At 42.3% G+C, this 24,634-nt stretch overlaps 1 protein-coding gene across 1 annotated transcript; it reads left to right on the forward strand.

The window, feature by feature from the left end:
* The first annotated feature begins 9,692 nt into the window (after positions 1-9,692).
* PPIF (peptidylprolyl isomerase F) lies at positions 9,693-17,967 on the forward strand. Its single transcript, XM_027700150.1, has 6 exons — positions 9,693-9,964; positions 11,906-11,936; positions 12,801-12,889; positions 14,949-15,045; positions 15,789-15,864; positions 16,277-17,967. Exons 1-6 carry the CDS (start codon positions 9,776-9,778, stop codon positions 16,410-16,412), a joined length of 618 nt encoding a protein of 205 aa, XP_027555951.1. The 5' UTR covers positions 9,693-9,775; the 3' UTR covers positions 16,413-17,967.
* Positions 17,968-24,634: the final 6,667 nt, after the last annotated feature.

Raw genomic sequence — 24,634 nt, forward strand, 5'->3', positions numbered from 1 at the left:
GTACAATCTGAGGTAACATGCAAAAATGGCCATTGTCTTTGTTTGTACATTGTATGTACAGTACAATGCAATCATTTCATACTTTAAACTGGTCAGAAAAAATAATTGTGATTTTTAGTCTTGCAAAACTGTATGTAGTTAGATGATGTGACAACCTAATATTTATCTAATAAATATGTATTCAGATGAAACCTGTATATTAGGTGTTCATGTGGTTATTTTGTATTTAAAGATCAAATTATTTGACTATTGCTAGACATTTATATACTCTGTTGTAACACTGAAGTATTCTCATTTGCTCATGTTAAATTTTTTTTCCTAAATAAATTTGCAAAATTAAGGTCTGGCTAATTGGCAGCTGCTTTGTAAATTTTCAGTTTCTTTTTGAAACCACAAACTTCCCCTTTGCCCTCCCTGGTTTGTGTTAATGTGTGAAGTCAGTTATGCAGGATGTACCTTTTTCAGCGAGCTGGACTTGCTGTAGAAAAGGTAAGGTGTGAACTACCCTGGAAGAGACAGAGAATAACAAAAAGATTATGAATGCAAATTTACTGATAAGCATAGGATCATGCAGCAGAAAGTCCTTGCTGAGCAAGCTATTGGTGACTTGCTGTTCAGCATGCAGGGCATTGCCTGTCTCCTAAACAGTAATAATTACTTTGAAATGAAATCTTTATGTCATATGAATAAGAGGCTTCTCTTTGGTGTTGGCATGTGTGGAGGGGTTAAACATGCAACACCTTTGTTTTAAATTCTCACAGATTTGATATTTTTCTTTCAGTTGGAACCTGTCATTAAAGTGAAATGAGTGACCTTGGAAGATGACTAAAATGAGACAATTTTTTTCTTAATGCATCTCTATCTTAACGTTGAAGCGTTTTGTTTCTAAATGCAGCTTTTGAGTTACAAAGTCTGCTTAATTTATCGACCTGTTCAGCTGTAAGCAGAGTAAATCTTGACAGGAGGAATACACAGAGGGTCATATCAACAACAGCCATGGCATGCACAGGTCCTGTCCCAGCAGACTTCTACACCGTACGTAGCCACGGCCACAGACACCTGTCACTTTGCATCTGGGAACTTGCTTTAAGGAGGTTTACTAAGTATCTCAGTATTTTTGTATGGCATTTTCTGAACCCAGCTTTGAAATGCATTCAAATACCTAGGAACAACCTAACCTTATTATAATATGAGTATCTATGCAAGCATATATAGCAATTATTCCACACCTGTTGTTGACTGAGATACACACAAATATATAAATATATATGTGTGTGTATATATATAAAAATCTAGACTAGCAATTTATTTTTTCAAAATTGGGGAAAATCATTTGTTTCTGACTCTCAATTTGTGCCTTCCTTGCTGGCACTACCCATTACAATTGACTTTTCAGATGACAAAATAGTGTACTCAGTAGTGAAACAGAAAAAATATTTATCCATTCCAGACAATAATTAATAAATATTTTGGGTTTGGTATTCTGTTTTCCCGGACGCTCCCCAGAAGTGTCAGCGAGACATAGTGCAAACTCACTTTGGCACTATACAGATGGAGGAAAGTACAAAGAGCTCGAGTGATGTCCTAAGCACTGTACATTTTTCAAGCTTACTTTGAAGTCTGAGGAGGCTACAACAACTCTGAAAGTGGGGTTTCTCCCAGATGTCACCCGAGGACCTCAGGACAGGTACAATGCGTGTATCCAGTTGTTCCTGCCGTCTCGTGTCCCACGTCCTGGCAGCGTGCTCTGTGTGTCATGAACTCTGCACGTGCTTCCAGACAGCCACCTACACAAGTATCTGTCTGACTTCTGTGTTTTTCCATGTGCTAATCAATTGTTGAACAACTTCAGAACAATCCTATTTCCCTACATTTTTTCTCTACTCTTCCTCATCAGTATGGATCTCTGAATTGTGTTATTTTGTTTGTGCCCATTGTATTCTGTTGCCATACACTTCATTGTGCTTTTTACAGGAGTAAGAGACTGAAACCAGTCAGAAACATGGAAGAGGGACCCCCTGTTTGTTTTCCACTTGGACAGTGGGGATGGGAGTCCTGTGCATAGAGCCACTTGCTTTCCTTTAAAGAAGTAAGCTAGACAGCATATAAAACAGCTGTACAACTCTTACCTGATATGCTATATAGAATTCTTTCACTTGTTATCCTTCTCTTTTACGTTTGGGTACCTAGTCTTATGTTTCTATGTATATTTAACCAGAACCCACTTCTCTTTTATCTGCTTATTTCCAAGTCTGTACAAGTCTTCCTGTATTGTGAACTTCCGGTCATGAACCTTTCTTTCTTACATTTTGAATTATTACCAGTATGTCACCTTAGTACAGTTTTCCACTTTCTGAAATCCTACTGACTCTATGTAGGATATTACTACTAATGTCTGTCATTGTCTCAACACACTATCCAGACTTGTTCTCTCTAAAAAGAACACAGGATTTGTCTTGTATCAGACAGACCACTGAAAGCTTCTGCTGAGATGTCTTGGCTCCATCAGTCTACAGAATTTTCCAGGGGAATATAAAAATATTCCATAAGGAACCTAATCAATTATGCAATTTCATTTATAAAGCAAGCAGACAGCAATTAGGTCATGACTCCTACAGGCGTTAGCACACGGCAGGGCACAGGTGGACTGACTGGTTGGTTTGCTACGTAGTTCATCTGCATTTCTAGAAACTCCTTGCCTAGATTATAATAATTGGTTTTCTGCTATTTAAGTCCAGCCTTCTGTTAAAATCCTTCTCTTTTCCGGACTAGACGAGATCAAGCTCTTTCCCCTGTTTGTTGAATATGTCTGCTTGGTTTGTCCAGTACCTTTCCAAATACTGAACTCGCTGTATTTTTTGATAGATCCAGTTACACTAAAGTCAGCTTCTCCAAAAACATTATTTACCACTTCTAAGTACACTGGTTTCTCTACACTCTTTTGGCTTTATTAAACATCCTAAGAGGTAGATATGGGATTATCAGTTATGGTTTTCCCCTAGGTCAGAGTTTTGACCAGTTTCATTTTTAATTGAATCTTACAGTCTAGACTTTCCAGTTAGTCCATAGCTGTTTTATGATGTCAGTTGCTTTGGATTTTGTTAGACTATTCTGGCACATTTATTTTAATTTGTCACCTTGTTCTCATATCAACACATTATTTTAAACACAGGGACAGGTTGCTAATTTTAATAAATTTTAACTAGTTAAACACTAAAAAAAGCCAAATATTTTTAAAAACATACAAACTGTTGTTAGGATTATATCCTTTTTGTTTTCTTCACTTGGTTTGCAAAAACTATTGAAATTCCCCACACTTATTTAATGAAATTCTGGAGTTGAAGTCTTATTATGTTTTTAACGCATATTTACATTTATTCAACTTTTTTACGTTTCAAATTTATAATCAGTGCTCACTTCCTTATTTCTGTGTTTCTCAGAATGTACGTTTTTAAGACATGCAAAATCAGTGAATTTTAAACTTGCCCATTTACCCATCTGATGAGTTTCCAGTGACTGGTGGTAATACCTGGTTCAGAAAGTTATTCAGAATGTGTTGCTTCACAAGAAATCCTAGCAGTTTCCCTTTCCAAGTTATGAATGATGGTCCCCCTCTGGAAAGAAGCATGACTTCCCTATGACCACTACCAAACTGATACCAGAATGTGCTGAAGTGACTGAGTCAGAATTAAAAGTTAAGGAAAACTAGACTCCTGACTCTTCTGAATACTAAGAGAATTTCTTACCCTGCACTTTGAAATATTTGACCAAATGCTTCATTATCCAAAAATTATGTTTGACTGTAAATGTGACATGTTAATTTGCATCTGAAAACTTGTGAGCTCAGTTGGAGGGACATTGTGTATTCAGATGTTGGTCACATGCAATTATGTCATATAAGTGTGTCATAATGTTCCATGCTAGCTAATGTAGTAGTGCTGTTATATGCTAAAGGTAAGACATCCTTTCTGTAGAGAAACTGCAAAGAAAGCAGAAAGGAATCTCAGAGATTCTGTATGGTTCCAGCAGAGCTGTTCATTACAAAATAACTGGTGGAATTTTTTTAGTCTTGTTACATCTGTGAAGCTTTTAATTTCTAGGTGATTCGTGTTCAAACTGATGCTATCTGACCATTTTTAGCTTTCAGTTCTTGTTGTGTAAGTTTTACAACTAAAAAACATGTCTATGATTATTCTTAGAATTAGTTTAGAGCAGACAGGATGATTCATCTTGTACAAGATACAGAGGCAGCCATTTACCTCAAGGAGTCATTGTTCAGGTTTGCACACAAGACAAACTCAAGGAAAACTCAAGGCTTTACCAGGCAGCTGATTAAAATAGAGCTCTCGAGAAACAGTACAGAGCAGAAAGGTCATAAAGACATGACAATGTAAGGAAAATAAGTATGTAGAAAGCTGACAAGTATTGGGTAGGGGAAAAGAGTCGAAAAAGGGACCAAATTCAAAAAATTGAACCAAAGACACATGAGAAAATAATTTTAAAGAATCAAGTACTATAGTGGGGATGGACAATGAAAAATATACAGTTGGAAATCTGGAGTGCTGCTGGTGATGTGCTGCGTGGGACCATGGGTCCCACATGGCCCTGTGCCTCTTGTGAACATTGCAACCATTTCCCACTTGAGTTGCAAGTAAAATTATCTTGTAAAATTAATTTTTTACATCTCAACCTAGAATGTCTTATTACCACCCTGTCAGTCTTAAAAGGCTAAATGCATGATGCTCTTCCCTTTCTTTCATCTTTTTGCATTCAGTAATTATAGGAAGTGTCTGGTGCACCTCTGGTTTTGGTTTGATCAGTTATATATTTGTTGTATCACAGAAATGGAGTCACACAGCGAGAGAAAAGACGAGGCACAACAGGAGCTGGTAGTGGTGAGAGAACACATGTAGGTTTCCATGCAAGTGGGTGTTGCAACAGCCTCTTGGGATGGACAGGAAGGCAATGCAGTGCTGACTTCCACTCCCCGGGAAGGAGCTCCTGAGAGTCTCCTTTAATGAGTAGTTCCTGCGTAATTCCATTTTCAGTAAGATCATCCCAAGCTCCAGGCTCATCTTACTCATACAAGATGAAGTAGCATGACTAATCAATTCTAAAAGTATTTCTGATACTTGTTACCTTATTACTTGTTCCTCAGACCAGAAGTGGTAAATAAACTGAACTGATCCCTGTAAATTTCAAGTTCTGTTGTAACTGACATTTCTGTGGTTTAGAAGGTGGAAGAGTTCCCGTGACTTTTGCTGTATCTTAATACTGTTTCATAAGTATGCAAAGTATCTCCCCACCCACAGGCAAACCACCTATCCACATCCTGGAGCTTTGTGAGGCCACAGGGAGTAATAGCTGCATTTTTCTTGTAGCCTAAAAACATGCATTTTAAATGTCCTACATGCTTCGCCAGGCTGTTGTGATCTATCTGCAAGTAGCTGTAGTTGTGTATGGATGAACTTCTGGGAAGCTGCAGGCAGCTGCAAGGTACCCCGGGTGCTGTGTAAAGGCACTGTGTAATCTGACATATTAGCAGTGAGTTTCCATGCATTATGCAGGGAGATGGAGTAATGAATTCCAGGCAAGCATTGTCACTCACAACTTCTGAAACGAAAATGCTAATCACAGCTGTAAAGAGCATGAGTGGATTGAGGTTTTTCTTGTATGACTATTTGTAGGTAATTAGTATGAAGTCATGAGGGGAAACTCCTGCTTTATGTACAATGTGTGCTGGTGAAAAGGTTCACGTAGTGAGCTGAGTTACTACAAGTTCCTAAGAGGAAACCTTGATGGGGGGAAATATTTATTAGCGTTTTTTCCTTTATATCTGTAAGTGCACCTGTGTGGCTACTCTGTGCCCTTTGAGCTCTTGTATAATTTAATTCCACACTGCAATCACTTAGTAAAATGGAAAGGTCTTTCACCATCTCTGCCACTCTAGTCCCCATTCATAAATAAATGCATATCATAGATACAGATCACAGAGATCCTTTCCATGTCTTAACTCATCTTCTAGCTTAGTCAAACCTTGAAGAAAAAATTAGGCTGAGTCTTTTGAAGTGCAGCACAACCAGGCTCTGCAGGTGAGGGGTGGGAATGCCCACTGCAAATTCCTGCTCTCCTCACTTAAAATCAAGCTGAGTACCTGTCTGACCTCTCCCTCAGCTAACAGTCCAGATTAGCAGAGTCCTTGAGATAACCATGTCCCAGATGTGCAAGGGTTCTTATAATGAATGTCAAAAGCAATACCATGGGAATTCCCTGTATCACAGTATCAAGTTCCTGTGAAATGCACTTAATAGTAGGTTGCTGCAGCCTATATTTGAGTTTTTATTTGCATGGTCCAATCATACAGCCCCATGAAGAGATATCAAAGTGCACCACAGACAAAGGTGAGTTCCATGGAATTCCACTCTTGCAGTTGGTAGGTTGCAAAACGTGATCTTGCCGCAGCTGCCAAGATAAATCCAACAGCAGCAATCGAAGACTGAATAATACAACTAACCTACATTCCTGTGTCATAAACAAGTAGGCACACAGTCAGAGTCAAGAAGGCATATCACCTTTTTACCAGTGCAGTGTCTGTCTGCTGGGGTAACACCATTTCAAGACCCTTGAAATCAAAATTCTTAAATTTAGGTCATCTTTCAAGCATTTATTCTTTCTGTTTCTTTAGAAGAGCCACTTAACCACTGTTGTTGTTTCCTATCCATCTTGGCACAATGGTGGTAATATTTACTCAGTTACTCAATAGTCTTGTTTACGAAGACTTTTAAGTTGTAAGTAATGTATCACTATGAAGTTCTGTTATTGCATCATTTAAGGTTCTTTATCCTGGGCAGAAATTTCTCTGCTATAACACAGGAAGGGTCCTTTCATAAGTGTGTTTCTAAAAATACCTATTTAGAAACTAATTTCAAAAGGGTCCTCCTTGTTTATCCATCTGTAACTTCTATATCATTTTCTGAGATGGGGGAGAGAGTATGATGAAATCTGTAGGGCAGGTACCCATCTCCCTGACAGTTCTGCTGAAGCACCTTATCTTGGCTTTTGTCTGTGCAACCACGCTCTGTTGCCTATCTAATCTAGTGCGGGGTGCGCTCGTTTTCCAGCCAAATGTATTTATCTCCTAGCCACATGTTGCAGAATTTCAACAATGAACATATCTTCCAATGGCTATGTTCTAAGGTTCCCTAAAATAATCTCAGTTTCCTGAGCTAACTCTAAGCCTCACTCGGCAGTGATATAGTGGTCTTTGACAGTTTTGGACAGTTTTTTTCTGTCCTTCTTGGCAAGTGACCTCTGTAACTCACAAGTTCCTAGTCAAACCGTCTGCATGAGTTTTAATTCATCTGACTCTGCAGGAGTAGGCCATAACAAGTGATTTAGTAGCTTTATTGCCAAAGCCTAAAGATAATAATTCAGTCCATATTCCCAAATAAAAAAATCACCACTGTGAAAAAGAGTTGTTTTGCCTTCTCACCAAGTCTGCAAGTGAGGAAAACTGCATTGTTTGTTCTACCAAAGACATCTGTGAACTCTTACAAAACAGTTCAAAGCTGTTCTGCCTGTGTTTCCCAAGTGTGAAACAAGACAGTATTTTCTTTTGCTCATCTTTTGTCTTGTTTATTAAATAATAAATCCTTCAGGGCCAGAACTGTCTGTTGTTACAGGTACGCACAGAACACCTAACTTTGATTTGGGCTTCTAGTGGCTACTGCAATTAAAACATTAAAAAACAGGGAGAGGTTTTTTATGGTCACTAGAGAAAGTCCAAAAATGGACTTGAAGCTGAGAGGATATGACAAACTAAGTAGAAAATTCATACTGATTTAGCTACTATTGAAAAAAAAAATCACCTTTAGATTATTAGTAAAGGAATAGAAAATACCAGCATGGCACTGTATATACAAAGTAAGTAATTGTTCATCCTTATCTTGGATACGTGGTCACAAAAAAATCCATAAAAGTGGAACAGCTTGGAGAAGGCCAATAAAAATGATCCCAAAGACATGGAAGAGCTTTCTTTTAAATAATAATTGAATTGGCTGTGACTTTTCAGTCTTGAAATGACTGAGAGGAGAAGAGCTGTAGGTCTGTATGACACAGATAGACACCAATCAACTTGCCTCCTCCAGCACAAGTAGGGTACAGCAGATGAAGGTACAGGAGCAGTATTCAAAACAAATTCTTGATGCTCTGGTCAGCAGGCCTGTGGAAGGGCAGCTTCCAGTTCATTGCCAAGGAACTACTGATGCTAAGAGTTAAGATAGGTCGAATGAGTGGATAAGTACACAGGAGAAAAAAAAGGTTACTACATACCAAAGTCACATCCAGCTTGGGAAGTTCTCTGGAATGAAAGCAGTAGGAGATTGAAAACATACTAGCCTATAATACACCCCTCCCCTGCTTTCACTCTTCCTTAGGCATTCCTTTGAGCATTCAGGACAAGATGGACCTTTTGACGTAACTTAATATGGTTCTGTAGTTACAAAGCACAGTACCTGCTATGGTCATCCCTACAGCATCAGCAGTTCAGGGGTGTGATCTGTGGGTCTCTCTGGAGCATGTGCCTGAAAAACGGTGTTCATCTAGGATTTCTCACTTGTTTGTAGTTCTGCCCTGGTCTTTGTGGTCAGGGCAGTGCCTTGACTGACAGCTTTCTGTCATTTCAGTGAATGTCACTGATGAAGGCACTTTTAGCTGCTTGACACAAAGAATTTAGGTGGGATTGAAAGTTTACTGTTCCTCACATAGGGGCTTTGTATGATTCTGTCATATTGTATTGCATGGCTGCATTACTCCAACCTTCATTAGAATAACTTAATTTATAATACAACGAATGTGAAAATAACTATTAGGATAACCTTTGATTTTCTTTTTTTTTTAATAAAAAACATTTTGTGGCATTACAAATTCGAAAAACTTTTGGAAGTACTTATATATGGAATCAGGATGGGAACCGGAGAAGATTTGGAAGTAATATCTGAACGTGACTGAAATATGTACTAAGTATTTTCATCTCAGTTACTAAGTTAGGAAAAGTTTAAATGATAGGTGTTGTTATTTTCATATAAAAACTATAACAACATTTCACTATAAACTATAGTGAAACTATAGTAAACTGGACTGCTGTTACTCTCTTTTGTAATCCCTCGGGCAGGTTTCCCACCGAAGCCAAGGCTGGGCTACGGACCGATGCCGTGGCACCCCTGGGGTCTGCGGTGCCGGGGTCACTCAGGAGCGCCCGCGTGTCCCGACGCGTGTCGGGGATGCCGATGTCCCGATGCTGCTGCTGAGTAACGCGGCACGGGCAGCCCGTGACTATCGTTTCCCCCTGCTCCCGGTTATCCCAAACCCGTGACGGCTGCACGGCCTTCCCCGCCAAGGTGCTCCGAGGACAAGCCCAAAGGCGCCGTGTGTGAAATTATGGAACTTTAGATAAACTTCGCCGTCTCTGTTGATCCCTGGGGTGAGGGGCTGTGAGGAAATGTGCAAAACAACAACAACCACAGAACCACCGAAACCAAACCAAGCAAAAAAACCCTAAACAAACAAAAAAGAAGAAAAACAAACGGACAAACCGAGCACCCTCGGCCGAGCCCGCTCCGCTGTCCCGCAGCGCCCCTGCCCCTCTCGCCCTGCGCGGCCGCCAGCGGGCGCTGCGGCGCCGCGGCGGAGCCCATAAAGGCCGCGGGGCAGGGCCGCGTGTCCGTGTGTCGGTGTCTGTCTGTCCGTGTGTCAGTGTCTGTCGCCTGCCCGCGGGATGCTGGCGCTGAGCGCCGCCCGCCGCCTGCTTCGCCCTCCCGGGGACCTGCTGCCGCCGCCGGGGCTCGCCTGCATGTGGGCGGCCGGCGCCCGCGGCTGCAGCGGGGCCGGCGCCGGGCCGCCGAACCCAGTGGTGTACCTGGACGTGGGCGCCGACAACCAGCCGCTGGGACGCGTGGTGCTGGAGGTAGGGGCGCGGGGCTGCGGCTCGCCCGGGGCCCGGGGCTGGCTGCCCGCGGAGCCGAGCGCGGCCGGGCCCCGGGCATGGCGGCCGCGGGGCCGCAAGGTCAGGGCGGGCAGAGCCGGCCCCGGGGCCGCGGGGGGGGCGGGACCGGGGCCCGGGGATGGCGGGACTCCCCCGCTCGTGGGAGCTGCTGCCCGGCCGCCCTCGGGGCTCCGCTCCCGGGGAGAGCCCCGGGACGGCCCCTCCAGGCGGGAAGGGCAGAGCTCGGACCGGGGCTGGAGTGATGGGGAGCCTCGGAGGAAGATGATTTTAAACCACTGAGTGTGAGCTGAAATACTGAAGAAGGATAAGCCTGCTGCTGCCCTGTACCGCTGGCTTGAGAGGAGCGAGTGGGGTCCAAGAGGGCACGGGAGGTCCCCGCCTTTGGCTGCTCTTGGGGCAGCCGGCTCCTGGAGCGCTTCCATCGCGCCTCCAGCCTCGTCCTCCCTTTCCACGGTGCTCGTTGTTTGATTTTTTTGGTTGTCAGTTTCCTGAGGTGCTGCCTCCTTGAGCTCCCCGCTCCACGTGGAGCGAAAGGTTGGCGCGGCGCTGTTGGGATGAGCAGGAGGCTCAACAGCCAGGTAGCAGCTGGCTCCATCCGTAAAAATCCGGTCTCTGAAGTACTCTGCCCTGTAAAGAAGGCCTGAGCGGGAAAACCGCAGTACACTCTGCCCTTAAAAACATTACAATAAGCGCCGTGTGGTGCACCCTGTGTCCTTAGGGCCTCAGATAAATGCATTGAGTATGGGAAGGAGTGAGGGCTGTGCTCCAGAACCACGCACTGTAGAGGGAATGAAGCTCTTCCCAATGCTCCCCTGCTGAGGGAATTCAGTGTGGCTTTTGCCACTAGCACCGTCTTTGGGTCTGTATTCATAGACTTTTTTTTTTTTTTTAAATTAGTCATAAGAGTTCTCTCTAAAAGGGGTTCATTTGAGACTAGAGCCCAGTTTATTTTTATTCATTCGAAGTTGCAGCATATAAATTAATTGGACTCTCTCAGCTGGTGTGCTCTCAGGAGGTATTGTTTCAGGGAGTCACAGGTAAAAATGTTGTTGTGCAAGTACCTTATTCATCAGTGAGATATAGTAAATATCTGGATGGTATTATAAAAATAACATAAGTGTTTCTGTATTTCTTGCAACATTTAATTTCCGTGTTAAATATTTTTACTGTGCCCAGTTGACAGAAAATCTGAATGCATTGCCTTGAATCTTTGGCTAAGTTGTGGTTAGATTCAGTTGCAAATTATGGCAATCTGAGGAGAGTTTCCTAGGGAAGGAATATTAAATTCTTGCCAAAGCCATACTGTTTCTGTGCACTATTTCACAGTAGTATCTGCTGCTGGCTACTGTCAGGATGTGCAGCTGGGTAAAACTTTGGCCTGAATGGTATGACCACTTTTATATCCCTTTTGAGGATTAGTAAAAAGATCATTATTAATCTAAATCAAAAGTTTTTGTAGGTTACAATGTCTGTGTAAGTTCATGAGTAGATTTTCATATACAGTTTCTGCTCTGCCTCTTGCAAATTTCAACAGCTGACTGTGCTGGGCAGACTTTGGTATCTCCAGTTGTATCCAAACCAGCTTTGATCTTTGGGGTCCATCATAAAGATTCGTCTTAGTTTTTGCTAAAATACCGTGTTGACCAATGAAATCATTAGGCACTGCTCAAGGTGCTCTTTGTTAAGTGGCTAAAAGTTGCATTGAGGGGATATATTTAGCATTACTAGCCAAATGCTTGGGAAGTTTTTAAGATGTTCATGTAATTTTGGTGGCTTGTGATTTCAGGTAGCTCTTCGCTTTGGAAGGAGGGTTCGGTTGTACCAGTCTCCCATGTAGAAGTTTTTCTATGTGTGTATGAAAAAGCTGACTTATGAATTTGTTGGTTTATTTTTCTTTAACAGCTGAAAGCTGATGTGGTTCCAAAGACAGCAGGTAAGGCAGCATCTCCAAAATTTCATACTTAACTGTTTAAGTTTTAGATTGTGATTTGCAGGAGCAAGAGTATTCTTTTACCCTTTAGAACTATTTCCATCCTTATTTTTTAATCAAGAAATATGACAGGAAGTGCTAGTGGGGAGTTGGAATTCATTATTCTTTCAAATAGTTTCATTTTATAATTTGCACCAAGGTAGTACAGTTCATATATCGGGTTATCAGTGGTGAATATGTATGTTAAAAAACACAGTAGTTTGCTTTAAAATCAAACCCCAGAGCAAGTGGGGAAGGGTAAATCAAAGGGGGAGTGGTCTCTTTTAGAGTTTCCAAAGAGCATATGGGGTTTTGTTTTTCTGGTCACTAGCTGATTAGTGCATTTATGTTACAAATTTTTTGTGGTTTATCACGTTTCCTTCCTCAGCTGCTGATTTAGTCGTTCTGAAAAAAACTTGGTATATTTCTTTCAGTTTGTAGTAGATGAATGTCCTTAAAAAAGAGGCATCATCCTCACAATTTCTATGGAGAACAGAGGCATAAAAGTCAGAAAGTGAAACCTTTGACTCCAGGCAAAGGTGGGGGAGGTCAGGGTATTGGAGTTAAGATATAACAGTAAAATAAAAGGGAGATGAGATGGAAAAAGATTGTGTTTGTATCCTGTTCTGAAGCTAAATAAGCTTTGTTTTCTTAGCTTTATAACAGAGGTTTTTTTAAAGTATCGTAATAACTAATAAATCAATAATACTTTAAAGATACAGTAAAATTTTTGAAGCGCATAAACTTGAGACATAGTTAGTCTAGGTGTGTTTGATTGTATTGCCATATATGATGCAGAATATAATACTTTATGCTTTGTTTTCACAGAAAACTTTAGAGCACTTTGTACTGGTGAAAAAGGTTTTGGATATAAAGGATCCACTTTTCACAGAGTGATTCCTTCATTTATGTGCCAGGTAATTTTTTTTTTCCTTTTGCTATTAAATTTATTTAATTTAGAAACAGACTAGTAGTAACATTTGAAATGGCTCTGCTCTAGCTTTTGCTAACTACACAATAAAGAAGTGACAGTGTGACTTCCATTTCTGATCTTTTTGCGGTGGCTGTTGCTTAGCTCGTCTTTTGTACAAATAAATGTAAATTTTGTGTAGACTGTCAAAAAAAGCCTGGCTGAAGGCTTTCTGCTATTATATAGCAGTGTACTATAGTGTGGGGCATAGGTGGCAAAATAGCACTTGCTTGTGAGAAGCAATTATGGGTAGAATGACAATCAACTTAGTGTTCTAAGGGAGCTAAGAAAACAACATGTCCATTCTTTATTCCAAGTAGAATAATCTTTTCACAATAGAGAATGTGTTTTAAATTTTTTTTTTCTAATGTCTCTCTAATATGGAGGGGAGGTCAGTTAGGGTCGATTTTTTGGGATGACCCATTTGAGATGGAATTTGTTTTCGTTTAAAGGATGAGTCTTTTGAAATTCTGGATAAGATTCCATGTGCATTAACAATTTTTTCTTGAACAGCAGCAACAAAAATAACAACAAACCTTTCTTAAAGCCTTTTTATCTACTGTGCTTAGCAGATGAGCAGGATGCAGCTGCTGTAGTGCACTGGAATGTATGATTCCTGGTGGTCCTCTCTTCCCTTAGAAAAAGCTACATTTCAATAACATTACATTGTGGAATAGCTTTGTAAAAATATCCAACAGGAAGGTCATAGTAAGCATGCTTTATCTATTAGCTGATGATTGTGATGGTCTCCCATCCTTAATTATTTTTTTAAACAAAAAGTATATCTGTTGAAACAAGAGCCCCTGATTGTATGACCTATTTCTCAGAAGAGAAAGGGGACAGGTGTGCTGTAAAGGACCTATTTCCTTGCCTTTTAAATGCAAATTAAGGTTTTGTGATACTGAAAAAGGGACAGAGTTTAGAAGTCTTTCTGGGATCAGAAATACATAAACATGAAAAAAAAAGTAGAAATCCTACTTCGAGTTCTGCCACTAATTTGTGAAGTTCTGTGTAAGTGTTCTCTTTGCTTTGTCCCCACAAATGGACCCGGAATGAGGATAGTAGATGGTTGATTCCTTGGTATGGTGAGATGATGAATTGATGTTTAGGAATTACTCAGAGGTCATTGCTGAAGTGGGAGTACTGTCATAGGTTTCAACAATTTTCAAGTGAGAGAAAACAGTAGAGACCTTTCCACTTGTTGAGGTGGAGTGTTAATATGATTGAGGCAATTGGTATGGCCTAATTGAAGGCCATCATATCCGGAACGTGGCAGTTTGGATGTCTCCACATGACATGCAGAACATAGTTCTGGGGCTGCGTAGGAGTGGCTGTAACACCACCTGTCATAGATTACTCAAGGTGAGGATGGTACGATGAATGTCATGTGCATTACCTGCTGGGTATGAGTTCTCTGACGACATAGGTGGTGTCACTCCAGGGAGAGGAGATGACAGATTGCTGGAACCAGTTTAGGAGCTACCTCTGCGAGTCACTGTTGCCGGGTTTTTTGTTTGAACTGGTTTTTTGTGTCTAACCTAAGACAGGTATCTGTCATCTGTTCCGGCAAGCAGCCTGTAGCTGGGAGAAGTTTAAAATAGCCTAGGTGTAACACTTAAGCAACAAAACCTAGAAATAGCAAGTAGTAATAATGGAGATCCTGATCAGTATTCATGCATGTTGGAAGAAAGGAAGGGAAACAAAAGAGTTCTGAGGTCTTGCCTATGGTGATGAACTTGGGTGATTTGGTTTTGAGGCCTTTGAGATGTTTCTTAAAATTACTGCTGTTTGTTGCATCACGTTTGGGAGAAAGGCTTTTTCCCCCTACTTTTTGCCTGATTCTATCTTCAACTAGTTAAATGGTTTTAAATTGAGTGGCCATACTCATTCTCAACTGGAAGAAAATTTGCTGATGTTGTCACTTCTAAATTAGAAAAAGTATGTATATTTTCAGTAGCATAATAATCCATGTGTGCTTGTAGAGTTAATAGCCATTTCTGTTTCAGGGTGGTGACTTCACAAATCATAATGGAACCGGTGGAAAATCCATTTATGGCAGTAGATTTCCAGATGAAAATTTCATACTGAAGCATGTAGGACCTGGTAAATAAACATGTTCTTTCTGCCTTCTGATGACTATAACCTATAATTAAGCATTATGTATGAAGACGTGCTTTTAAAAATAAGGGGTTTTATGTTTGTGAGGCACTTGGTAATTGAAGAAGCATCAAGGAGGTTTAACAATGTGTTGTCCCTGCCATGTTCTTATTTGTGTAGACTGTTGTACAAATAGATGTCAGCCCGTACTGGGCTTACAAATTTTGCAAAGGTGAAATTACTGCTTTTATTTTCTTCTTTCATAAGTCATAGACTTCAGTTTTTACTTAGATGCAGGAGTAAAACAAAGACATCTGGGATTTCTTATTTACTAGGTAACACGGGCCCATCCTTTTAAGCTCAAATTAAAGCCAGAAAAGTAAAGGAAAGACCATACGGAGAAACATCTGATCTAATTCTGTAGTCTCTCTTTTTGGCATTGTTACTTCCTCATCCCAGGAGACTACTGCTGCTGCTGAAGCACAGTAGAGCTTATCTGGTGTTAGTCATGTTCAGGACACGTACAACCAATTACATTGCTAACACTCTTGCTGTGGAATAAAGGGAGGCTGGGCAGGAGGGAATAGAATAGTGAAAGGCAAGAAGTTGGCATTAGAAATCATTTGGAGGCAATGTGAGATCATCACATCTTCTGTCTGTCCAGCTTTAGTCTAAAGGTGCAGGGGAAGTTTGTCTTCTCTGGTGCAAACTTGTTACACCAATCTAATAATCTGCTTCTGTTGTTCTAGGTGTTCTTTCAATGGCCAATGCAGGACCCAATACAAATGGATCCCAGTTCTTCATTTGCACTGCAAAAACTGACTGGTAGGTTCTCAGCCCTGCAGATTAGCCTCCTGAATTGATGCCTGAATCTGGAGAGTTTAGGGTTTTCTTAGGGGTTTTTTTGTTTGTTTGTGGACTGATGGGTTTTTCTTGTTTGGTTGTTTCTCAGTTTTGCTTTTATTTCCAAATTACTTGACTCCAATGGAAATAAATTATGTTGTGCTACTTGAGGGAGGAAGGGCTATGAGAGTAACAAGGCCACTATCCCTCAAAGTGCTTCTAAAGTCCAGAGCTAAAAGTATTTCCTGTCACTTGTAGAGCAGTTGTGCCTTTGCCTTAGAGTTGATCAGCAGGTGAGAGCTGTGAAGAACTGCTAACACCCCTTCACAAAGCTTGGTTTAGTCAGTCTTTGTGCTGTTTTAAGTAAAACTGCCCTTGTGTATTTGTTTTGCAGGCTAGATGGAAAACACGTTGTTTTTGGGCATGTAAAGGAAGGAATGGATGTCGTGAAAAAAATTGAGAGTTTTGGTTCCAAGAGTGGAAAGCCCTCCAAAAAGATTGTCATTACTGACTGTGGCCAGCTGTCCTAACATTTTGCCCTACCCTTCATGACATCGATGCTGTGAAAAATGAATCATAAAAACACCCAAACATTTCTGATCCCATAAGTAGCACCTATAGAACCATGTTTTCTATTTAACTTGGTCCAACTTTTATACTTGTTTTGAATAATACTGATTAAAAACATAAAACAATAAGTGAAGCGTGTTTTAACTGCACTACTGTGGTAGTCACACTGATTTGGTAGAGTTCCACTGTGTTTTGCAAGAAGTGGTACGATCACCCAAAGTGTCTTTGATTGCAGTGTCGATACTCTTCTTAGTATTTGGATGTTTCAAGTCTTAGAATTGGTGGTGGAGCTGACAGCTAAGTGTTCTGTAGGTGGGAGTTAGATATAAATTGAGAAATGCCATGTTGCCTTTGGTGCTAATAAATGCTTATTCTGTTGTTCATCTTATCATTTTGAAACAATACTACTAACAGGCTCTCAAGGCTGTCTGCAACAAGACTGACAGATAATTTCTTTCTGTATCTCAGTTTAAATCTATCCAATAGATTTAATGAGTGATTGTGGGTTTTTTTAATTAGTTCTGGTTTAATGGGGTTTTTTTCTAATAGTCTCAGACCATTTTTTCAAACTGAACTCTACCTTACTTGCTTCAGTGGAGCAGTTTGACTTTTGGGTTAAGTAAATTGCTTTAGGTTGAGTTTAGCTGCTCCTGGAACTCTACCTGCCAATGAGACCTCATTCAAGCCAAAGGATCTCAGGACATTTTTATTATGCAACAGTGAACTTGAAGTGCAGTTCTGTTTTGGGATCTGGTTCTGTGAAGAATACAGCTCAGTTCTCAATGTATGGCTTATTTTTGCACTTGTGAGCTTGCTAGAGTGAGAAATAGATTTGATTGCTCTTTCGTTGTGTTGATCCTATGAAGTCAGCCCACCTTGAGTATTACTTGGATTATAATTTCTTCTCATGTATCATCATCAGAAGTCAAAATTGATCACGAGAGAATCACAAGGCCTAATCAGTGCAGCAAAATCATTCTTGTTGGGGTTGATGCATGAGAAGGAAAGAATTCAGTTGATCAGCTAAGCACATTTCATTTGTATAAAGTAGTATGTATGTTTTATGTGGTGTCCTGGAGCAGCAACAAATGTTGGAACCTCACAACATCACCTTTAGAATCACTAAGGCTCTAAGATATTAATGATTGTGGGAAAAATCACGATTGTTTTGTGCAATAATCTCGCTACTGAAGAGAAAAATAAAATGTGATGACTTTCTTCAAATGTGAATTTATTTTCATTGCAGTATGATAATATGTGGGTTTAAAACTATTTTGTACTGGATTTTTTTTTCCACTGAGGGCTTCATTCATGTGTGTGCAAGGTATCAGAATGTAATTTTGCAAAAAATGGAATTGAAAAGCTTTTTCACTCTACCTGCTTCATCTTTCTTTGTAGTATTTTTTAAATATTAATTTGTGCTGGTTTGGCTTATTTCACTTGGATACAATAATGTTTTGTTTATTCTCTTAATTTGTATATGAAAATTAATTAAATACAGTTCTGCCACAAAAAGAAAAGTCTGCTCCTTTCTTGAAAGCAGGGGTATAAGGAGCTGAAACCAGTTGTGTTTGCCTGGGCTATTCTATTCTGTCCACTTTGTGATGGGTTTGATCTCATGGTATTCAGCAGCTGTGCTGTGGTTCTGATGCAGCCAGCAAGAAGCAGGGTAATGGTGCATTGCTTTGCCTCCCACTACTGAATCTAAAATATCTGTCTGGTATATGGATAGTGTTCAGGTCATGAAACTGTTCTCTTGTCTGGTGTATTAGTTTGCAGAGATAATGGGGAAAACAAAAATTTACTGTTTGGTTTTTTTTTTAATTTCCGATTTCTTTTTTGAAAAGTTGATAATTCCAGCTTTTTCTCAAGGAGTTCCTTCCTTGTTGTGTGATCAGAGATGACATTAAAACTCTAGCATCTTTCTGTGTGTTAGCAGTATTTGTAGATTGGAAACCCCAGTGGAAAATGCTTTGCTCCAAACATGCCCATTTTCTCGGAACTGTGTATTAAGCCTTAAATAAGTAATAGTGTTATACACATTATATTGATGGCTGTGGGGTTTGGGGATTTTGTTTGTTGGTGCTTTTTTGATTGGTTGGTAGTTCTATTTGTAGGTGGGGTTTTTGTTGTTTTGTTTGCATTTTTTTAAGTATGCCTGTGGCTTTTAGAGGTTCATTTATGCCCTAACTTCTGAAATGTAAAAGCCAAAATTTTCCATCAAGGCTTGCAGTCTTGACTAGAGGTATTAAGACATACAAGTCACTGTGATTATTAACACTAGTTGCGGTGTCTCAATGGGACTAGCTTTGGTTTCAGAATACCAGGCCTCTGCGTACTTCCCCCTGCCAGAAGGTGGTCTTGGTTACCCGAGTGCTTAGAGCAGTGTAATTAGAGGCTTAATGTTTTGACAAATTAAAGAGATAAATCTCTTAAAATTTTCTTTTTTAAAATATTTTAGAATATGCTGAGTTGGAAGGGACCCATCAGGATCATTGAGTCCAACTTCTGGCCCTGCACAGGTCACGTAAGGATCACACCTCAAGAATCTTCCTCAAAATGGATTATTCTGTAGTTCTCCCTGTTTTTTCTTTCTTTTTTCACCCCTCTCACCTTTATTTAAAAAGAAAAGGCACAGAGCTCTGTTGCGGTATAAATCATGCACCCTGCAGCATTGCAAGAGTCTTCCTATACTGAAATGCACAGCTACAGCTTATATTAAGTACACCTGAGGTAGTTTTAGGAGCTGGTTAAGGTGTCACAAGACACCACAGCAAGGGTTGTAGGACCTCAGCATGCTGGATGCGTGGCCCTGTCCCGCTGTGGTCCCGTGGCTGTCAGTCTTGGGTGTGCAACCCAGTGTCAGGGTTTCAGTGGGTAAGCACACAGCGATCAGCTTTTGCTGATCTCATGTTCTGCAGGATCCTAAGTACCCATCCCTCTCCTGTTAGCCCTCTTGTATCACAGACAGCTTCTGGGAGAAGAGGTTTGTCCTTTTGCAGCCTCGCTTGATGGTTTTGTTAGCTTCAAGTTGATGGGCTGGCACAGGAAGAGTTAGGCAGTGCTGCCGCTCCCTGGCTTCCTTACTCTGGGATTCTGTACCTCTTCATAGCAATATTTATTGCAAAAAAATACTACCATAAACGCACATCTTTGTTGTGTACAGAAAAGGACTTTGATTTCTAAGCTTAACCCACTTCAACTGGGAGGTAAGAAACTGCCCCAAATTATTTTTTTAAAATACAGTTAGATGTTAAATCCCAATAGGCATTGGGATTGATTTCCCTGTTTCCTGCTGGTAAAAAGCATTGATCTTAAAAAAAAAAAAAAAAAAAAAAAAAAAAAAAAAAAACCACACACAAAAAAAAACCAACAAAAAAAACGCCAAAAACAAAAAAAAAGGAACAGAGTGATCCAGGGCAACAAATGTTGTTCATATCTATGTTAAAGATGTGAAAACTGCTGCCGTTGCGGTCCGGTGGGATCGCTGTCCCTCCCCCGGGGGTTGTTGCTCAGCAGCTCCCGGCCCGGCCCCGCTGTCGCTCCCTCACGGCGGGCCCCGGCCCCGCTCCCCGCCAGGTGGCGCCCCGCGATCGCGGCTGGCGGGGCCGCCCCGAGCGCTCCCTCCCGAGAGCCGCTGGGATTGCGGGAGCCCGGGATTGCCCAGCCCCAAATGCCGCTGGGATTGCGGGAGCCCGGGATTGCCCAGCTCCAAATGCCGCTGGGATTGCGGGAGCCCGGGATTGCCCAGCCCCAAATGCCGCTGGGGTCGCGGGAGCCCGGGATTGCCCAGCTCCAAATGCCGCTGGGATCGCGGGAGCCCGGGATTGCCCAGTCCCAAATGCCGCTGGGATCGCGGGTGGCATCGCGGCAGCACTGGTACCAAACCGCCCCGCAGCCTCCTCTCGCTACTCTGGGATGCGCTGAGCTGCCTTTCCGTGCTCCTGAAGCCCCCAAAGCTGCCTTTGGAGCGTCTTTCTCCCCACCATCCCTGAGGGGCTGCTTCAGCTCCTGCGGGATGTGAGATGAGAAGACAAATTAGTAAAATAACTCCTTTCCCAACCACAACTGCTCAGTGCCATAAGAAGTGGCTTACTGTGATGTTAAAATGGAGTATATAATCCAAACCAGGTTTTTTGGGAACTAGTGTTTAGAAATCCTGCACAACTCTAATAGGTAACAGAAGAGAAAGAACAGTACTTGCTGTGGAGCTGTGGCTTTGAGATAAGCTGAGGGATGGAAGGTGTGCTACTGCTGTTTTTCACCTGCATGTTTAGAATAAGAGTTTGTACACTGTCTGAGAGGTTGACACATCCAAGCTGCCTCGGGAAAAGAGCCTGATGAGTGAGCTCTGCATGGCTACCACTGATGTGCTTCCAGATGCAACACAAGTAAGAAAGGGCACCCTTAGGTAAAGTGCAAATAAATATACACAAAAAAATGAGTTTATATTTCAAAGTTGTTTCAACAAACTCACAAATGTTTTTGTTTAGTCTCATGTTTTAATTATTTGTTCCAGACTTTCTGCTTACATAAATTGCTTTCTTTGGTGCTACACTGAGGCTATGTCTCTTTGTTTATAAAATTTAAATGCTTTGAAGTCAAGACATTTGAGGTACAAAGTGTTGTTCTCTTTTGTAATGCTGTATACTCTGTTGGTAGCAATGTATCAACAATCGGAACCTCAAAGAAGTGAATTACTGAGAGTACAAATTATTTTACGTGACATTTCAAGGACAGTCTGGATGTCCTGCTGCTAGCTGAGAGTTTGTAGTTGGATAGACACACTCTACCCAATTTAGAAGTAACCAGGCTAAAAAGATATTAACCTTCAAGTGAAAAACTTTTAAATCTTGAACTGCAGATTTTCCAATTGAGTCTGTCTTTGTTTGAAAACATTGTATGAACCAGCTGATTGCAGGTGAATTTTGGCCCAAAATCTTCACTGCCCAAAACATCAATTTGTTACACTATTGTACTTAAAACTGAACCTTGGCAACAATTGTCCTGAGCCTTGACATTCCTTCTCCAGTATCAGCTCTCCAATTTTTCTGGTACAGATCTGGATATGCCTTTTCCATGCTGTCCTGCCTCCATGTGGTCCCTACATCTGCCATGGGGTGCTGCTGCCACTCCGAGCCTGCATCCTACGTTAGCTGTGGGTGAGCTGCCAGACGGTGGGAGAGAAAAGAGCTGCAGCACTGTGAAAGCACAAGTACCTCTCCCACGTGATTTCTTTCCCCACGCACTGGTTGGGGTCTGACAGCCCCACGTCAGGGCTGGGCTGTGTCGCCAGCTGGATGAGTACATAATTTCCATCCTCATGGGAAGGGATGAGTACGGTTTGCTTCTTGTGAGCAAAACTGATTTCCCAGCAGTAGCCAGCTGGGTGAGGGCAGAGAGAGACAGACAGAGATCAGTAGTGTTTTTTTTTTCTCTCCCCAAAACCTCCAAGAAGATCTTCAGCTCTAGCACAAGGTCACCCATGGTGCCCTGGTGTGGTGTGGTTGGGGAAGATGTAGGACAGAAAGGCTGCTCCTGGAGGGGCAGGTGGCTCACTACTTTGGGAGGCAAAAGAGAGAAAAGAGGTGCTTTTTTCACTTTTGTCAGAGCTGAGGCCAAAGGTATCAGGGACTGGCAAGGGCATGATTAAAGAGCTGGGGTGCAGGAGGACCTTCACTGAGAGCTATAAATGGTGGAAGATGAAGGGACTTGGGGGCAACTGTATGATGTAGGAGACCTCCCTGTGGCAGGAGAGGGAGCAGGTTCTGTTACATGGAATCTGAATGAGGACAGGCTTCTTTGACTGCAGATGTCACGCCTAAAGGAAAATGGTTTGAGGGGTCTTACTGCAGAAGCTTGTCAATACCTGCTGCTTTTTCTGTCAGTAGTGAAGGAGATGTCTTGCAGCACAGCTGGAAAAAAAGTTGCTGGTGGTTTTGACTTGAGTTCCTGCAATCATATCAGAGGATAACACCGGCTCTGAATTGTTTGTTATTTATTAGCTGGTTAAATGAACAAAATCCTTAAATTCAGTCATAACTAGGATTGATGGAGTTTGAGAAGACTGGAGGAAAACTTAGCAGCACACCTCATCACTTCTCAGGAATTCAGCAAAATGTTCAGGACCCAAAGGCCCTGAGAAAGAGTAGCATAAATGAGCAGGTAAAGGAGCTTCAAGCTCTAAAACCTCTGCTCTGCTTTTCCCCATTGAGGGAAAAGTTCTTCACCTGGTTTGAGAGCACATCATGCACTTTGCTTGGCCTTAGCCTGTATTCACTATGCATATATATTTTTGGGGATTAAAACACAGGTTATGGCTTGTGTGTGAACGTCTGCTCACCTCCAGCAGCCCTTGCTGTGGGAGCTTTGTGTTTGTTTCAGCAGAGCTCCTGTTTAACCACAGGACTCAGACAGGGCTTCTCCAGGCATCCTTCCCCATCCTCTCCAAACCCAGCCACTGCACCTGTGAGTAGGGTGAGGGTGAGGTGGCTCCTTGGGGCCACCTCCGTACAGAGGCAGGACATTGCTGGGGCCCACCCTGGCACATGCTGGAGAGATACAATTCCTCACCAGGCGGGAGGGAGCAATGCCTTCATGGTATTTATTACTTATTTGGAAGCTGCATTTCTTTTTACATCCATATCCTGACCCTGGAGGTCCGAGGGGTGGAGGACTGTACCAGGGATGCTGGTGTCACTCCATCCTCCTGTGACACAGGTCACTATTTTTAACCACCCTTGAGAAAAGTTGGTGTGAATTTTTGGTCCTTTTGACCAGCCAGGACAAAACGCACATAACTGGGGAAAATAACTGACTGTGTCTTTAAGCTGGGATCAAGGAGAAGTTAAAAATGTGCGGATACAGAGGTTTTGGGGGAAAAACTTTGTCACTGCTCTCATTTTCACTCACCTCCTACTTAAAATTTATCCAGGAAGGTAGGCAGAGGAGCACAACAGCTGCTAAAATTACTAGGTGGAAATCATTTTTAGCAGGCACAAGTGTCTTGTGGTTTTCCTGCTCGCACTCTCCCCCTCTACTCCTACCTCATCCCCGTCTGGCTGCACTTTCCTCCAGAGAGGTTTTTGTGTCGCTGGTGTCTCCCACAACAGCCGAGCCAAAGGCAATCTGTCAGTGATGTGTGGCAGCTGCCAGCCCTGCCCCTGCCGGGACCCCGGCCCAAGGAGGAGCCCTGGCCCCGGCTCCACGGCCCCGGGGGACTCTCTGCTCCGACCCCACCACTGGCACAGCTGACACGAGGTGTTCCTTGGAGATGCAGAGGAGTGTGAGGAGGAGGCAGCAGCTGCTAGTGCTTAGGTTTTGCCAGAGCAATAAATTTTGCATTAGTACTAAACAGTGCACGCTCCAAATGATGCAGTGTCTTAGAGTTTTTTTCCCCTGCCAAAAGTCAGTGTTTGGTTAGTATTTTATTTTTTTGGAAGTAGTGTTGCTATTAACTTGATGTTTGCCAAGGCCAAACAAAGTGCGGAGTGTCCTTTGAGAAAGCTGCGTGATTCTGTACATTAAAAGCTGGGGGATGCCAACACACACCCTCAGCCTCACAGCCTCTCACATGATTTGCTCATGCTGCCAGGATCCTATAAATGCTTTTCTGCATTTTTTAAAGAACATTTCCTTGCCTAAACTGCTGAAGTTCAAGCTTTGCATTTTTTGGTCTGATTCTTTTTCGGTACTGGGCTGTACAGCTCGAGGGAGGAGTGTGCAGCGGCACCCGGGCGGGCTGGCTGGGCAGAGAGGAAGGGTCATAGCTGGAGCCAGCACACAGCTACACCCAAACGCTGGCTGAAGCCGGGGTCCCCCACCCCGAGCATACCATGACGTTCTGGAGCTGTTAACCCACTAACCCTTGGCTCCCTGACTCACTGGTGAATGCTAACAATAGGCTGGCCCCGCACCGCGGGGAAACAGTGAGGATTGCTGCCTTGCCGGGTGCCGGCAGCATCAGTTACTGGGAGCTGACAGGAGAGGTCTTTCAGATTGCTCTTGGTTTGTGGCAGCACCTTGGATCGAGAGCTGGGGCCAACTTCGCAGAGCATGGTGTGCGTGCTCCAGGTCAAGCAGTTCCTGGCCCAAAGCTGCCTGAAAAAATATCCCTTTGGCTCGGATGCCTCCCGCCTTGCTCTTGCTACCACCCACTCTCCTCTGTACACAGCTGGTGATG

This window comes from Neopelma chrysocephalum, unplaced genomic scaffold, assembly GCF_003984885.1.
Source record: "Neopelma chrysocephalum unplaced genomic scaffold, ASM398488v2 Primary Assembly neopelma1_143, whole genome shotgun sequence".
NCBI lineage: Eukaryota > Metazoa > Chordata > Aves > Passeriformes > Pipridae > Neopelma > Neopelma chrysocephalum.